Raw genomic sequence first — 15,171 nt, forward strand, 5'->3', positions numbered from 1 at the left:
GAATCACTGCAGTTAAAACAACTTTTGCTCCATTTTAAGACCTTTCTTGCCACAGTTGCTAAGTGAATCACTGCAGTTGTTAAGTAAGTAACATGGTTGTTAAATGAATCTGGGTTCTCTATTGATTTTGCTTGTCAGAAGGTCACAAAAGGTGATCACATGGTCCCAGGACACTGGAACGGTCATAAATATGAGTCAGTTCCAAGCGAATTTTGAATTTTGATCATGGGGATGCTGCAACCATCGTAAGAGTGAAAAATGGTTGTAAGTCACTTTGTTTAGTAACTTCAAAGGGTCACTAAATGAACTGTTGTAATTTGAGGACTACTTGTATTTCTTTATGTATGGCTAACTAATGAAAATGATACATAATCAATTCCAAGTGCATTTGGTGACCAAAGCCAATGCAGAAAACCTTCTTTTACAAAAATATGTTTCATGCATAAGTTACTTATCAGGAATGAGTTTTGAATTCAAAAGAATTTGGTATAATGCCCTTCTTTTTGTGATTTTGAATAACAATATAGCCGTGTCATTTCTGTTAGCATTTCAATTCATATATAACATTAAGGATTATAAAATCATTATTGCCAATTGAGCCTTAGTGGACTTGCTGACATATCACACAAGGCCATAATGGGTGGGTTCAAACATTTTCCTTAACTATACTGTTTGTCACTTGACAATTTAGCCGATGATAATTAGTCTTACAGAGTGGGTGAGGAATAATAAACAGACACTGTAGAAATTTCTCTTTCTCCAATTGGTAAAAAGACATGCCAAATTTTCAGTCATCTGACAAGAGTAGATTTTTGTATGCTGGCTGCCAACACACATGGAATGTGCATCAGTTCAGTTAACTTTAATATAAGCCAGGCTAACATGTTTTTGATGAGTTAGCTTTTGTTCATCATAACATGCCATAAATTCCTTTCTTAATGCCTCAACCAATGTTTAACAGAAAAAAGCTAAAATAAGCTTCCATATTATTATGTAAATATTATTAACATATATCTTGCAGACACCCCCAAAAAATCCAACATGGGAGAACAATAAAATATATAATAACCAACAGGAAAATTCTGAATTTCAGAATTTTTGTTATAGGAAGTTTGTTAAGTTTTGAAAAATACATGTGCATTGTTACACTCCTGAATACAATTCATTGCTTTACCCAAAGAGATAGAAATTCTAGTCAGTCACATTGTTACAACACCAAAAGAGTAAAGAGGCATTATAGGATTGCAACTTTAACAGTTTCTTCACTGTTGGCAGTGTTGTGACTAACAGTTTAGTGGCCATGGCCTAGAATAGGGGTCGCCAACCTTTTGGACCTCAGGGACCACCAAACTCATAATTTTAAGTCCCCTGGACCACTAATATGAATTTTGACTGATGATCACTTGCTGACATTGATGGGAAAGTTGGTCCCATATTCCAGAGCTACAGTAGTCACAGGACCGGCCCTTTGGTTATCCCAGAGCAGCTGCTCCTCCATCTGGGTGCACCAGCCTGCCATGAAGGAGTTGCTCCAGAATGACCAAAGGGCCAGTCTTGTGATTACCGTAGCTCTGAAATATGAGACCGACTTTCCCACCAACATGAGCAAGCCACCCTGGGATGGATTTCCCTCCCCGCCGTTGATCTTACCTTCCGGTTCCAGCTCACGTGGCTCTACTCAAGGTAAGGTTTGCGCTCGGCTGAAGGGTCGGGGCCAGAGGGTGAGTGGGCCATGTGGGCGGCGCAGCCTTGTGTTCCCGCGCAGCCTGGATTAATTGTTTGGGGGGGACATTTCTCTGCGGACCACCAAAATTTTCTCGCAGACCACCAGTGGTCCCCGGCCCACGGGTTGGTGACCAGTGGCCTAGAAAACACTTCTTAATGTTTTGCCAGCAACTAAAGGAAATATGTTCTTTAAACCACAGTCACTAAACCCTGAAGCTCAACATTGCTGAAGAGATATTAGCAGTGAAAACCCGCACTAGTTTCTTTGCTGTTTTTTGCTTTCTACCTTCAGGATGTAAAATTCTGGGAAGTCCATTCTACCTCACTCCAAAAAGGAAATAAAATTGGACACTGGGCTTCTGATATATTTTTTGTTATCACATAAGTTCAAAGTTTACATTCAGTTAGTTGCAGTTAGTTGCAGTGTAAAACAAAATGCACTGCTAATTTCCTAGAGAAAATCAATTAAAAACATTATGTTTTTAAAATATACTAAGACAGTTCAGAAACAAGTGGTCTACTTGATTGTGAAAAGGTGTATTTCTGGAAAGAGATATCTACTCACTCTTGGGCCTCGCTTTCCTGCTGGGCCAGGTAATCCTGGAGGACCTGGGGGTCCCTAAAGGGGAAATGAAACATAACAAAACGATGAACACAAAAATCTGGCATAGAAATGACAATCTTAAATTCTGTATTTCAGAAATTGAAATTATTCATTAGTTTAGTTCCCTACCTACAATAGGTTGACTAAGTGCATAGGATTTTTGAAATTGAAAAAAATGCTTATACTAAACACCACAATGACTAGCATATGCCTTAGAAGAACAGCAACAGTGGTTAGGTGGCTCAGACAGTAACTTCTAGTGAGACACAATACTTGATTAATATACAATAGCAGTTTAAGCAGGAAACTTCAGTTGATGACCACTACAACCTGGTTTAGATTGTAACTAAATTATCAAGGTCTGAAAATGAGGAAAGATAAATGAATTGATAAGCCATCAACCTTGCATCTATCCTAGGCAGAGGCTAATATTTGGAATAGACTCTCCTGCTTGAGCAGGGGGTTGGACTAGATGACCTCCAAGGTCCCTTCTAACTCTGTTATTCTATGATTCTAAACTGCAAACCTGTCACCTTTATGACAGCCATTTATATTTATGGCTGCTTGATTGGTTAAGCCAAGATAACTTGCTAGATAAACATGCAAGTCTTAGGATGGGTTGGGCAACTTTAGACCATTTCTTAATTTTATATATATTCTTATTGAAATATACACTAACAAAATTAAACATGCCTTTAAATCCCCATAGATACAGAGAACTAATCAAATGTACAAACTGTCTAATCATTTCCAGAATATCTACAGAAATAACAAGAAGCCTGAAAACACTAACCATCTATTGTAAAGAATGCCATCAGTTCGCAAAAAGTAAGGTTTTAGCCAAAAGATCATTGAAACAGCTGGCAAAGGCAGGATACCAACTGAGCAAGCTAAGATCGAAAAGTATTTAGGGATGGTTGTCCAAACTACATCTCTAGAAAAAAACGCCTGCAAGAATTCTATAAAATCTGCTGTCAAGAATATCCAATGAAGTATTGTTATTTTAATACCCTTTTGGTGTATCAGGGAACATTTTACACTCAATCAATTTTGTTGAGAGAAAGTAATTAATTTATTTATGGAGCTCAATATTTTTTTAGAACTGAAGGCCAATCCGAATTTCTAAAGCCTATCACCACAATTCCTGAATTTGTGCCAAAAACAGTCTTTCATTTGATTTTTGTAATACAAAAATCATTTTCATTGTGACCTGATGTAATAAAGGCAAAGCAGAAAGGAATGAAAAGTATAATTAGCTGCTGTTGTCAGGGTTCCCGTGATTGCCCTAATTAAATTATATTACAGCTGCATAGCTTCAATCCTGCAGAAGCCTATCTAAAATAACTATATTTTAAAAAATATACTAGATAAGGCACGACCCACTGGATCATCTTTTCAGTGATATTTCCTTATGAGATCCTTCAATACCTTCAACAATGGCAGTATTTCTAACATGCTGCCTTCACTGGAAAAGCTGTGATACATTCAGAGATGCATATGCAGGAGTGCGATTCAAAAATCCCAACAACTGGTTCTCTGCCGGGTTGCTGGGTAGGCATGGCCATTGTGGGCGTGGCCTACCAGACCTTCTGGGAGGGCCATTTTTCATCCTCCCAGAGCCTCCATGTGGACCCTGCACTTACCTGCATTCGAAAGGGGCAGAGTGGAGCCTCCTGGGAGGGGTGGGATGGGGTGGGCAGGGCCAGCCGGTCGGTTCAACTATCGGTTTGGTGAATCAGATGTAAATTTAACATCTGGTTAAATCCCACCCCTGTATATCTGCCTTGAAAATAGCCATGTCGAATTTTTTAACACAGTCATATTTCAGTCATTACTAAGCTGATCAATTAATATAAGTTGTTATAACCTTACTGTAAGAGATACAGGAATGCAATCATTTTCTCTACTGAACTATCCTTCTTTCTGAAATGGTGTTGTCTACAAATATTTTTATGAAGATGGGAGATCAGCAATCATGAACTATTATAACTGATTCTATAAATCTTAGGAAAATTTCTGGCTTCTCCATTTATTTGTTTGCTTTTTTGTTGGTTGGTTCTTTTAAGTGTAGTGCAGTTTTGTTTTGTTTTACTTGACTGCAAGAAATAAAGCACCACACAAAATTCTATACCTACACACACACAAAAAGAGTACCAATTAAATGCATGTCATTCATTTGGTAGAGGATTGATAGTTTCATAAATATATATAAATAGAAAAAAATTCTTCCCAGCCTTTCTGTCTTTAGGGACTTTAAAATTAGCAGCTATTCTAGACTTGGAAACAAGATAACTCTGTGTCACTTGAATATATGGAACAGAAGTGAAAACGGCATCAAATGAGCATGTTAACTGTTCATAGTGCCTAATCAGGCTTGTAAATTTTGCCACTCTTGTCTATTAACTCTAAGAATAAGCAGAGAGTAGGCATTAGCCATGTTCATATACCAGGCTAAGCCAGAATTCTGACAGCAGGAATGTTAAAATAAACAACTGAAACTCATTTTGTGGTTGATTTAACTCCCAAATAAGCAAGGAATTGTTTGGCACCTGATCATGGAGGGAAACCATGCAGAGTGCCTGGCATATATATTATACAAAACATACCATGAAAAGAGCTTTATAAATGCTTAAAATTTATTGTCCAGATACATCTAGCATCATACATTCCCATAACCAGTGGATATATTTTAGGCCTTTATACCAATGTAAGGATTGTGTTCCCTTCATAATTTTTCAGGGATAAAAAATCATTTTTTTGGAATATAACATTCTAATATAGAGATGTTTTAGTTTCTAGTTTTGCACTAACAGTTAATATTCATAATGATTGATGCACATGTTAAATATTCCACCATATTTTTTTTGGTCTACTATTGATGCAACTTTACTTTAAAACACCTTATGGTTGCCAACAATGTGATACTTCTGAAAAATGAAGCTGAAAAGCAATTTCAGACAATTAAAACCGCACACATACTAGAAACCACTGAAGGAATTCCATTACATAAAATATGTGAGCTGAATTTGCATATTGAAAGGTTCTGTTCCTCACATGTGTGCATCACACACACATATACATATATATACATATACATATACATATACATATATATATATATATATATATATATATATATATACACACACACACACACACACATATACATATACATGAAGCATCCCTCATGACTACTCTGATAAAGATAAAGATTCTGAAGTTTCATTTGTACAGAATGGAAAAGGAATACAACGTAAAAGCTCATATGAAACAATGTTTAAAAGTTATGATATTTATATAGTTACTTACCAAGAACATCTAAATTATACTAAAGTAACCAAAATATCGTTACCATCCCCAAGGCACATCATAACTTTTGAACACCCCTAATGTTTGGAAATTGAAAGTTGAAAATTTTGACATGCATAATGTAAATTGTTTGAAAAGACATTTATCAAATTGTTTGGATTTTGGTTGGGTGAATTAGCCATTGTAGTTTCTGAACTATAATGTATAGCTTACTATATCATATGAATTAAGTTACTGTGGTTTATTCAATTATATATGGTTAAAAAAATCCCCACAGTTTGGCATTGTATGTAAAACCAGTCACAGAATCTTAGGGCACCAAAGAGACTTACAACTTAACAATACACAGAATTAAAAGCCATATAAAATAACAAACCTAATGAAAAGAATATGCACTGCTCAAAAAAATAAATGGAACACAAAAATAAGACATCCGAGATCTGAATGAATGAAATATTCTTATTAAATGCTTTGTTCATTACATAGTTGAATGTGCTAACAACAAAATCACACAAAAATTATCAATGGAAATCAAATTTAGCAACCCATGGAGGTCTGGATTTGGAGTTACACTCAAAATTAAAGTGGAAAAAAACACTATAGGCTGATCCAACTTTGATGTAATGTCCTTAAAACAAGTCAAAATGAGGCTCAGTAGTGGGTGTGGCCTCCACGTGCCTGTATGACCTCCCTACAATGCCTGGGCATGCTCCTGATGAGATGGCGGATGATCTCCTGAGGGATCTCCTCCCACACCTGGACTAAAGCATACCCCAATTCCTGGACAGTCTGTGGTGCAACGTGGCATTGGTGGATGGAGCGAGACATGATGTCCCAGGTGTGTTCAATTGGATTCAGATCTGGGGAATGGGCGGGTCAGTCCATAGCATCAATGCCTTCGTCTTACAGGAACTGCTGACACACTCCAGCCACATGAGGTCTAGCATTGTCTTGCATTAGGAGGAACCCAGGGCCAACCACACCAGCATATGGTCTCACAAGGGGTCTGAGGATCTCAGCTAGGTACCTAATGGTAGTCAGGCTACCTCTGGCAAGCACATGGAGGGCTCTGCAGCCCCCTAAAGAAATGCCACCCCACACCATTACTCACCCACTGCCAAATTGGTCATGCTGGAGGATGTTGCAGGCAGCAGAACGTTCTCCATGGCATCTCCAGACCCTGTCACGTCTGTCACATGTGCTCAGTTTGAACCTGCTTTCATCTATGAAGAGCACAGGGCACCAGTGGCGAATTTGCCAATTTTGGTGTTCTCTGGCAAATGCCAAACGTCCTGCACGGTGTTGGGCTGTAAGCACAATCCCCACCTGTGGACGTTGGGCCCTCGTGGAGTCTGTTTCTGACCGTTTGAGCAGCCACATGCACATTTGTGGCCCGCTGGAGGTCATTTTGCAGGGCTCTGGCAGTGCTCCTCCTGTCCCTCCTTGCACAAAGGCAGAGGCAGCGGTCCTGATGATGGGTTGTTGCCCTCCTACGGCCTCCTCCACGTCTCCTGATGTACTGGCCTGTCTCCTGGTAGTGCCTCCATGCTCTGGACACTACGCTGACAGACACAGCAAACGTTCTTGCCACAGCTTGCATTGATGTGCCATCCTGGGTGAGCTGTACTACCTGAGCCACTTGTATGGGTTGTAGACTCCATCTCATGCCACCACTAGAGTGAAAGCACTGCCAGCATTCAAAAGTGACCATATCATCAGCCAGAAAGCATAGGAACTGAGAAGTGGTCTGTGGTCACCACATACAAAACCACTCCTTTCTTGGGGATGTCTTGCTAACTGCCTATGCTTCCCACCCGCTGTCTATTCCATTTGCACAACAGCATGTGGAATTGATTGTTAATCAGTGTTGCTACCTAAGTGGATAGTTTGATTTCACAGAAGTGTGATTGACTTGGAGTTACATTGTGTTATTTAAGTGTTCCCTTTATTTTTTTTGAGCAGTGTAGTTGAAAGCAGCTTAGATCAATTACAATAATAGTAGATCACTAGTTCATGGAACAAAATATATTTAGGTAATCAAACAATGACTATGGCTATATGTGTCCATATAACATGCTAACCCATAATCTGCTTAACTTTGTTTTATGGACTAAATCAAAATTAGCTGTGGTCACATAACTGCCATGGCTCAGAAACTACCCTTCTTTCTGTCCCTTAGCAGAATATTTTTACACTGCCCATGCAGATCTCCTAGTTTCTATTGCCGGGGTGTCAAACTCACAGCCCTCATGCCAAATGCGTCATGCGCTGGCCACGCCCACGTCCAGTTTAGTGAAGGGGAGGAAGTCACAATATGTCACGTGACGACACCGTGACGACGTGAGTTTGACACTCCTGTCACTCTTGACCATTATCCAGTTTTTGCTATCACTTACAATCTCCTGAGGTACACAGCTTTAGAAGCTTCCTTTATTCCTTTGTACTCTTCCTTTTGTTTTTCATTTCTCTTTTATTTCTTCTGTTAAAGCAATAGTTAGAATAACTGCATTTTTCTTGGCTCTTTCCTTCTCCTGCAGAAGGCAAAGTTAAAAGAAGAAGATTCCTCCAGGGCATGACAAAAGTCTTGCCTCTGCCTGCTAGCTACCAAAATGCAGTTATCCCTTTCTTGTCCGTTTCTTCTTTAATAACTAAGAACAAAAATGCTAGCTTCTTAGCATGCTAGTGATGGTATGCATTTACATGGAAGCTGCTATAGAACAGGTCTACAAGGTTTCAGAAGATTAATTTGTCAGCATTAGTTCCCCAGGTATCCAATAATCAGATGCTCTAAATCTGGGCTGAAACTATTTTGTTGTTTTAATTCTGGCACCACTTACAAGTGGGCTACATTCTTCCAGTTTGCTTTTGAATTTCATTTCTTCAGCCTCTTGGATGACCACCATGGCCTGGATGACTAAGAATCTCCATAGACATGAGGCTCAGTCATTTCAGATATTTTTTTTAAAGTATCAGTTTTCTAAGAAGGTGTGTGTATTTATAAGGAAACGGGTATGCCCAATCCCCAAAGAAAATGTTATTATAGATATCATGCCCCATAAGAAGTTTTAAAGACTACAGAGATATGAATCTATAAACATATTGGGTGGGGATTCATGGAGACAAGGTGAAAAATTCCCATCTAGTTTTCATGTAAAGAATATTGCCCTGGTCTAATCCATTCCATATTCACAACATATATTTACCATCACTATAAGAACTAGCACTCAGAGGTAGAATGGATTCAGAAACTTTTATTACTTGAACAATGGCTTTTAATTCATGGGAAAACAATCTAGTCCAGCTTTACTTAGCCTTGTTATCTCCCAAACTCTAATACATTTGGAGGACAGCAGTCCTTATGTTTGGCTTTTTGTGCAACATACATTTCTCTAGAATTTCCAGGAAACCTATCTACAACAAAATATTCATTGTTATAAAAGACCAAAAGCCCAGGTTATTTCTCATATTCCCACCATTAGCATAGAAAACTGAAATTACAGGAAATTCCTGCATTATAATAACCTTGGTAAATCCCTGTAATGTGGCTTGAGAATTTGTATATTTTATTAGATACCATAAATGAAAGCCACTTACCACCTGTCCAGGATCTCCTTTAGGCCCCTTAAGATTTTCCATGTCAAGTAGTCTCTCCCATTCTTCATAATCATAATCATAATAATCAGCATCAAATTCGTAATTGCCTTCAGCATTATAAATCTCATCAGTCTGAACTGTATGCTCATCCCATGAGCTAAACCGGTTAATTAAAGGTTCGGAATGAAAATCTTCGTGCAATGTTGTATTTAAAAACGGATGCATATCCATTAGTTCATATAAATATGGCTTTGATGTATTTTTCATCATATGTTTGGCATTAGGCTGCTTTATGGAAAACAGCAAACTGGAATTCATTTTTCTTTTCATATTTTCTGTCATAGAGTCTGTATAATTTAAAGTTAATTTTGTGAGAGGCAAGGAATCCCCTTTCCTTTTGCTGACATAATGTTGGTGTTTTTTGGAGACATTCACAATTTGCTGGTCATTTGGTTCTGACAAGGCAGTAATATTCCCTAAGTAAAGAGGAGTCAAGGAAGAAGTTGTCTGCATCAATTCTTGAGGATCTTTGACCAATGCTGACTTACTGACGTGAAGATTTAATGTACCTTTTCTTTTACTTAATGGTTGGGTTACTTCATCCAACAGCTTGCTTGAGTTTTCCTCGCTTGGAGAAATTGTATGAAACCAGTATGTATCAGCTTGGCGACATTGTAGTTTCACATATTTACAATAGTTTGTCAAGGTTTGTGCAGAGGGGATAATATCCAACTGACATAACACACCTTCAAAGTTGACTGACTGGAAGTTCATTCTTCCTAAGGTAAATAAGCTATGTGAATCAAACTGTACTTTGGAAAGAATCTCCTTGCTGAAGTGTTTCCTTCCACATTGGGTATATAGGGAGACTGATTTTTCTGTAACATCAATAGCAAATGTGTGCCATTGCTCATCATGAACCCGATAATCAAAGTATACAGAGTGCTTGCCTCCAGTGTGCACAATTATCTTCCTTGGTAGCAGCTGTATACCAAACTGCAGTCTGTTTTTATTCCTAATACTGAAAAGAAAGGCATTGTTTACTTTGTAAGAACGTAAGCTAATTAGTATGGCAAAATTGGAACCTAAAGCTGATGCCCCCACTTGAGAGATGGGAACTTCAATGGCTGTCTGAATGGATAAAAGAACTCCAAATGCAGTTAGGTGAATCCCTTGAGGTGATGAAGCATGTGACAGACGTATCAAAGGCCCTGTTGTTGGATGATGCATAGTTTGCCCACTTAGGCCTAAATGACGGAGAACATCTATGCCTGGAAAAGAAAGAAAAGGAGGTAAGAAAAATGATGCTTGCTTAAATTCACTCATGCAGTTTATAGCAATTTTTGCAAATTGCTGCACCAATTTCACTTAGACATCTGAAAGTGGCACTGTTCGGTAAAATGCAAATCTGTCACATGCAGGTCTGCAACATGCTTGATTCCCACCAACATAAGACATACAAATTGTGCAGATACTAGGATAAACACTCATCAGTTATGTATGACATAACTTTAGAAAATGAGATAATGGGCTCTTACATGGCCTTGCGTCCCATTATAACGTTATTTCCAGATGGCTGACCATGACTATGACCTTTAGATGAGGATAATAATTCCCCTAATGATTGCCAGAAGGAAGGCTATGTTAAGCCTGGCTACAGCAAAAAGAAGAGCCTTAAAGATAAATCAATATTAAGCCACAGGGTTTTATAAATTAGAGTTTACTTCAGCAGAAGCAACAAACCTTTCAATTTTCTTCTAAACAAGCTTTACATTTATTTTTTTCTCTAATTTTTAATTTTTTAAATGGGATAACTTAGGTCGATCATTTCCACAGATTTTCTGTAGATTTAGAAAATCTATAGTTTAAAGTTATAAGGATTCATCACAAAATCAGCACTGATGTATCTTTCTTTATATCAATAGCGAATTTAAGACTTTTTCCAGAAAAACAGATTCATCTATCTCTCCAAAGTGAAATAATAAAACTCAGACTTTGTTATTTTCAGTTATCAAAATGTAAATTGAAGCCAATGCCAAGCAAATTACTTTTTCTTTGTGATGTATCTACATTTAAAAATAAAAAGAATAACATGCACAAGTACTAAAATAGATATATATTAAAAACATAAAATACAAATTACTTAATTTCAAAAATTGAACACATTCTATACTTATCAAAAGAAAAGAAAATGTACATTTTCCCTTCCGCTCCAAAGAATTATACTAAGCAAATGTAAAATTTCAATTTATTCGAGACAGTAATGGAAAGCAAAAGGAATTGTATATTATAGAAACAAAGGGAGTCCTGATTCTTCTCTCACCTAATTCAAAGGAAAAATACACTATGTTGTCATGCCTCATATAGCAGAGGAATGTTGCTAAACTACAGCTTTTTTGCATAACCAGACTGGATCATTCTGGTAGATCAAAATCAGCTCTGAACGTGTTCCTATTCATGATATCAGCTGTGCTGGTACTGACAGTAGATCTATTACCAGCTTTCAAGTTCAAAATCATTGCCTATACAAAATAATTATAATGTTGTTGTTTTTTTAATTGTCCTTGAAAAGCGTCAGTTTTTTTTCCAGGTAGTCTGCTCCTCTATTGATAGTTCTCTGATCATCCCATTTCTATCCCTCATTGGTAGGAACCCTTTATCACAACCTGCATTCCAGGTTGTTGTCTTTTCTTCTGCTTTTATGTACAGACGTCAGTCAAATCAAACAGCTTGGCTTGACAAGCTGTTTTGGAGCGATCAGGAAGTGGAAATAATGTGATAGGAAAGTGCCCATCATCGAAAATCTCAGATTTCTCCCTCCTTACATATATAGGATGACAACAGAAGCTGAACACATTACACAATCTTAAAAGAATGTAAGCAATTTTTTAAAGTACAAGATGACCAGGGAAAGTACGTTGAACGCTTTCTTATCCATATCTTTTTTTCTTTCTTTCTTCTTTTGCTTTTTCTGTGAAAAGAAGTCTTTTCACCACACAGATTTTTTTTCTAATCACAGAGCCCCATCAAGATAAAAAGAAAAGGAGTACCTTTAAGGTGAACTTTTTTAAGGGGGGGGGGAACACAGGTATCAACTCCTGCATTTTTAACTTTAACAACTAATTCTTAACTTTAAAGTACCCTCCAAACAACTTTTTGGGGAAAAGTTCCCTAAACTTCCAAACCTTTCCAAGTTTAAGATGGGTGGACTTCAACTCCCAGAATTCCCGAGACTGCCCATTATAAACTTGCCAAGGTTGAGAAATTCTGGATTATTCAGTTCCAATGAGTGGAACTCAATTTTGATGCCTGGTTTGTTTTGATAGATTAAAACTTACGTAGGATAGGGTGGCTGTGAAGAAATCCCAGAAATTATGCAAAGCTACTTATTAAAACCACATTAAGTCCTAACATCCAATCATATGAGCTATGGTAGTTTAACAATAATTCATAGGATCAAGCAACAATTTAGCCTCAAAAGTAATTTGCAAAATTACATCTTGGGCTCAGGCCAGGAGCCTCAGAACATACCATTTTAGCATATTAGACTAAAATGATGAAAAATCAATTATTCATCAGCATTAATACAAGTGGAAGCAAATGCCAAAACTGAATAAACGGAAGGATTTCCACAGACTTCTCCCAAAAATTCAGACTAATTTCTGAATTTGATTTCCTTCTGTTTACCAAAAATATTACTAGCAAAATGTTAAGTACTGACACCTTTTCCCCCCACTTTTCTAGTATGTGTGTGTAAACAGACATAAACATATATAGTCACACAAAATCCTCACACTTTTGGAATTGTCTCTGAATATATAATTATGTATTACCCCTTCAGGAAATTAGTTACATGCTTTGTTATTAAGAGGCTGTTAAATAATACTTAGGGGTATATTTTACAATTGACAGAGCCAGCATACTGTATTCAGAGGCACTGAAAGACATATCATTTGAATGGGGAGATGGCATTATATATTTTCCAATTCCTTTGGATGTTTAGGCATAAAATAAATGTATTTAAGCCTTAATTTGGGAAAATTTTACAGAACTAGTCATTCTGTAACTCAAAGTGTCATTTATCCCTTATTGGGAAAAAAGAGATTAGAAATAAAGCCCAGAATCTAACAAACACAATAATGTTTTAGCTTCCTATTTTTCAGTGGGGCCTCTATTTCTCATAGAAAGCCAATTTGATGTTAAGCCATTAGGCCAAGAATCAGAAGATGTAAATTCTAGCCCTGTCTTAGGCACAAAGGCTGCTGGGTAACCTTGTGCTTGTCACTTTCCCTTTGCCTTAAGAAGGAAACTATGGCAAAATGCTTCTGAAAAACCTTGCCAAATTGCAGGGACTTGTCCAGATAATGTTTGAAAATTGGACATGATTGAATGCAAAAAAGAAAAGTATCTCTCATAGGATTTTCAGACTTTGAGGAAAAATCACCAGATAGGGAATTTCTGAGTGGAAAAATAAGCACTTTTCCCCTTTATTTTACTCAGTGCTCTGAAAAAAATGGAATGTGGGTTAGAAAAGGAGGTTGTCTTGTTTTTTTTAGTAGTAGTAGTAGTAAATAAATTAACCTGTAGAATTAGAATTCTGTGGAAGCTTGGTATCTTAGAAATTCTTTTTAACCAGCTTTCACAACTTGAATTTACATCTTTTTTTTTACATTGTTTTTTTATTTTTCTTATAAGTATCTATCTCATGTATTCAAAACTATATTTATTCTTATACCTTGTATCTTGTAAGCGATTGACAAATCAAATAAATACTAAAATACTAAATACTAAAATCTAAAAGTTATAACCACACATTCATGCCTTCTCAAAATTCCCCCTCTAAATATAATACTGTTTTTATTTTGTTTTTGGTTTGGTTTGTTTGTTTTTGTGCTATTGAGTCAATGTTGACTCCTGGCAACTGGCTGGACTAAGTATCAGTGGTTTCATTGGCAAGATTTCAAAACTGGTTTATTTCTCACCCACTTCCTAAGGCTGAGAGAAAGTGACTGGCCCAAGGTAACACAGTTGGCTTTGTGCCTAAGGCAGGACCAGAATTCATGATCTCCCAGTTTTTAGTCTAGTGCCTAAACTACTACATCAAACCAGCTCTCTATAATAATTCTCCTAGAAGATGCTTTAAAAATAGATGCTTTTAGAACATATAATCCAGTCCAGGTGCTTTTTTTAAAAAATAAATCCATTAAGGATCTATTCTTTTTCTTTTCTCTGCACAGATGCTGCCATCTGACTTCATTTACTCTGTACATTAAAAAGAACAAAAAAAACTCAAAGGAGATTTGCAACAAATATTTATGGTTTGTCATCTTGAAAATGACTTGTTTCAACTTCATAAGACTAATGCTTTCTTCCCTGTTTGCTTGCAGATTTCATTAATCATTTTCTTACAGTGTGGGGGATAAGGGTAGCTGTGCTGTGTTTCATCCCTCTGATACACCATTGCCAAGGAAGCATGGTTAAAAAGCCAACAAACTTTTTTTCTCCTGTAGATACCACATTCTATTATTTATTTTATTCTATATTTTAAGTGAGTTTTTGTTCTAAGAAGCTGAAGCTGATTTTGACAGACAAGTCAGACAATACAAGTCTTTAGACTGTCTCATCTCAAAGCTTTTGGGACAATCAATAGCTGTTTGAATTTATCATATATTTATCTAATGCTCAAAGAGTAAATATATATCAGAAAGGATCCAATAAACGATTAAACTAGACCTATATTTGGGCTTAGCATTTAGGCTTCTTAAACAAGAGTTCCACTACAAGCATAAAGTAAGCAACACTGCTCCAGCTTTTTTTCTTAACTAAACAAATTGATTGCTTATACCCGAATCCAAAAACAGCTTTTGGGAGGCCAGATAAGTCTTCTGCGCAACTATGCAACTATGAAGAAAGTCCTTAGAGGAGGATCCAGTTAACTG

At 37.0% G+C, this 15,171-nt stretch overlaps 1 protein-coding gene across 1 annotated transcript in view; it reads right to left on the reverse strand.

Moving 5' to 3' along the window:
- COL24A1 (collagen type XXIV alpha 1 chain) overlaps positions 1-15,171 on the reverse strand; it is a 148,503-nt gene that overhangs the window by 112,869 nt on the left and 20,463 nt on the right. The window contains exons 3-4 of the mRNA XM_087930128.1: positions 9,233-10,503; positions 2,291-2,344 (exon numbers count right to left, since the gene is read on the reverse strand). Of these exons, the coding sequence (XP_087786254.1) occupies positions 2,291-2,344; positions 9,233-10,503 (1,325 nt within the window). The remainder of the gene's footprint in view (positions 1-2,290; positions 2,345-9,232; positions 10,504-15,171) is intronic.

This window comes from Pseudonaja textilis, chromosome 3, assembly GCF_049901715.1.
Source record: "Pseudonaja textilis isolate UNSWEBS1 chromosome 3, rPseTex1.2, whole genome shotgun sequence".
Taxonomy (NCBI): Eukaryota; Metazoa; Chordata; class Lepidosauria; order Squamata; family Elapidae; genus Pseudonaja; species Pseudonaja textilis.